The following is a 3588-nucleotide window of genomic DNA, read 5'->3' as shown; positions in this document are numbered from 1 at the left end:
CTAGAACGTATTGCTACATTCTAAACCTACACAGTCTCCTTTCTATAGTTCGATGCCCACTGCATACTATAGAAATTCGACTGTGCCCTCCATGTACAGTTTAAGCACTCGCCCGGTAACGTACAACCCTGCCAAAGGCCGAGAACAAATTTAAATTAAATTAAACAATAAAAAGACTAGTTTAAGGCTTTTTTAATTAAAGTATTATTGTTGCGAAGATAACGTGTTCGAAACTAAATTTTATTATAAATTTAAATTAAATAAAGAATAAAGTTGTCAAATTGCAAAGAATGAAATAAATCTAGTTTAAACCCCAAATATGTTCCTGGAATTTCTATAGTAGAAATATTAGGATGTATGTTATTTGGTAATATTGCTAGCAATGTTGAGGATTTAATACAAAATAAAATATGAAATTAACTATATTATAACTTCGGACTCAAATTCTTTAATTAAAAGTGTTATTTCTTCATCTGTTTTTCGTCTTCTATTTTTTTTCTTCCCCATGGTACAATCCTTAAATTTCAAATTTAATTCATTTATTAATGTAGATATTACCGTGTTTAAACTTTTGTAGAAACAAAGTACACTGGTTGCACCAAATAAATATTTCTGCAAATATAACACTGGATCACTTTCCTTTTCAAGTTTCAGTGCCATATTGTAAATAAATGTACCATTATAACTTTTTGAATATATTGTACTTTCAAATGGGCTACCACACAGAGTGTTTAAGGAGTTTATGGCATAAAGGCAACACTGGAACTGAGCAAAGGTATGTATTCTCCTTGAATTATAACTTTTAGGCTTTTTTTTTATAGTTTCATCTATTTCAAAGTTTTTTAATAGCATGGCCGCTGAAACTATACAATCATCATATTGAACTTTATTTTTATTCATTTGTAGGTCATCTGATACTTCTGTTACAGATCTCCCTTTAAGTTCCAATATTTTATTAGAGAACTTATTATTAAAGTGGAAGTAACTTCTAGTACTGCCAACTTTTTCATCAATTGCATCTAAATATGTGTAACATATAATTAAGCTTTGTAGTTGGCCTACTGAAACATCACAGTTAGAAACCCACCACAAAAGTGCCAGTGCAAAAAGTTGAAAGTTTGAGGGAAGTAGGTTCAAAACTTCAAAGTTCAATTGAGGTAGTTTTTCTTTGAAAAAATGATAGAAATATGCATGTAGCTGGGATCCATTTAATTGTGAAATTGGTAAGATGATTGGTTTAGAAACTGTAAACTCTTTTCCAACAAATATCCTTCTGTAATTACAATCTTTCTCTCTGCTAACATACACAAAATGTTCTTGTTCAAAGTCTGTTAGCATATCAAATGCATATCTCAGTATTGGTAGAATACAGTAATGGGCATCATCTTGCAAATAATCCTCAGCTTGAGGAGAACAGAAATGCAAATGATGAGTATATAAATTGGTAAATGAATGTGGTATTGTTTTATGTCGAATGCCTTCAGCAAACCATTCTGGTAGGCTTTCTTCAATGTCAAGACAACTATTTGACTCTTTATCAGATTCATCATTACTTGACAAACTTCTATTCTCATCTGATTGGTTGTCAATATCATCATCATTAATTTCTTCAGGCATTTTTATGTCAATGATATCATCAATACTGTCATTTGACAAATTGAAATATTTTAGTGATTTACATTCTTTTTTATTATAGCCATTAATACTTTTCATAATAATAGCAAAGACTTTGTTTTTTTGTTTTTTTTTTAGCCTACCAATTATTTTTGTTATAGCAGACTCCAATGTCTCATTTTGAAGCCATAGAAACAACCCATGTATGCAGCGCTGTTGTTCATTTTTAGATTTTTTACCTTTAGGAGTTTTTAACTGAGAAAAGAATTTCCAAAATACTTTTTTTTCAACAAAGTCATTTCCTAATAATGTTGCTAATAATGGCAAAAGTTCCTTTTCAATACCCCCAAAATGTTTAGTTAAAAATTCAACTTTATATATTCTACACTTCATTGCAAAGACTTTTTTATCATCATGAAGAATTTGCTTTGGTTTTATCTCTAGAGTGTTAAATGGGATGTAGACAACATTATATATAAAGAAATCAGAATCATAACTTAGTACAGGGCAGCTTAAGTACCTAGCTAAGGCAGCAATTTCATCGTCTGCCTCAAATTCACATATTGTATACATCACAGTCAACTCTTTTAATACTTCCTTGAAAACATCCCTTAATAGCAGAGGAAATATTTGAAGAGATCCTTGTGTGACAGGATCGAGGCGGGAAGCACCATAGATCTTAGAACGAAGTCTACTGTATGCCGTTCTAAGCTTTCTTTTCTCATAGCTACCATCAAATATTACATATGGAGTAACCTTACATTTCTTTAGATTCTTAAAAAATGTCTTAACGTAAGCAGCAAATTTATCGTAGTCACCACCAAAAGCGGAAAAGCAGTTGAGTGATCTGTACAATTGAGCACAAAGGCTATTTCCATCTATTACTAAGTTAGTATTGTGTAGATCATAATCCTTCATAAAAATATTAGAATTATAATTTAAATACGTAGTTAATCCTCGAACTCCCATTGTTTGTCTATATCGGGTATCCCAAAACTGCAACAATCCGTTGATACTAATATTTATTATTTACCGTTATTTGGATTTGGTATATATTTAATCAATTATGAATAAACCATTAAAAATTATAACCTCAAGTTTTGAGCACAAGCAGACCCTACATTTTAATATTTTAACCACAGATCAAGTAGAAGATAGATTAAAGCTTTTCATTTCACTGTATGTAAATACTAATTATAATTACTAACCCGCGTCTGTGATTACTTGATTTTTCTACCCTATAGCTTATACGCTATATATTATTATTACCTACCAGCAATGTTCGTATAAAAATAAATATAAACATTCTGGCAATAGTGGGATGGTCTGAAAGCAGAAATCCGTGATATCATTAAATCTAAGGAACATTTCAAGATTCAATTTAGTGAAACTAAGGTTTTGTAAATTTCATATTTAGGATCAAAATCTTTAATAGGTATTGGTGGTGTTTAACCATAATATCATACAATATTTGGTAAGAGATATAGCTATTCATATGCTATGAATTTGCATCAAAATCACACTATGAAAATGTACTTCGTATTTAATTTGGTGAAGTATATATATATAATAGATTAGTTAACTTTTAATATTGTTTTTTTTCCTGTGTCAACCCAAGATCTAAAGCTATATACATAAAAGTTATAAATTGATATAATAGTAGTTAAGTTTAATAGGAAAGTTCCCATTAAGTATATGATAGGTTAGTACCAATTGAAATTACTTAATTGTTTGGGTTTCTTAAATATTAACATTATACCATATGCGACGATGCCGCGCTAGCACTGAACATCTATCATCATACCGTCTACCGCCCCAGCTGCAGATGTCTCACAATTGGAATAACCTGTTGTCATTTTAACAATATTTTTTAATATCTTACTAATCAGGTAATTTTGTTGGGTTGAGTATATAGGTTATTGCGCTACGGATCTTGTAAGAGTATTACAAGTTGAGATTTTCTCTAAAAAAAGA

General features: G+C 30.2%; 1 protein-coding gene across 1 annotated transcript; it reads right to left on the bottom strand.

The window, feature by feature from the left end:
• On the bottom strand, positions 1–2765 carry LOC123708868 (protein asteroid). The gene has a single exon (XM_045659807.1). The coding sequence runs from the start codon at positions 2581–2583 to the stop codon at positions 421–423; it is 2163 nt and encodes a 720-aa protein (XP_045515763.1). The 5' UTR covers positions 2584–2765; the 3' UTR covers positions 1–420.
• Positions 2766–3588: the final 823 nt, after the last annotated feature.

This window comes from Pieris brassicae, chromosome 4 (assembly GCF_905147105.1).
Source record: "Pieris brassicae chromosome 4, ilPieBrab1.1, whole genome shotgun sequence".
NCBI lineage: Eukaryota > Metazoa > Arthropoda > Insecta > Lepidoptera > Pieridae > Pieris > Pieris brassicae.
This window is presented reverse-complemented; position numbering and strand designations above follow the sequence as displayed.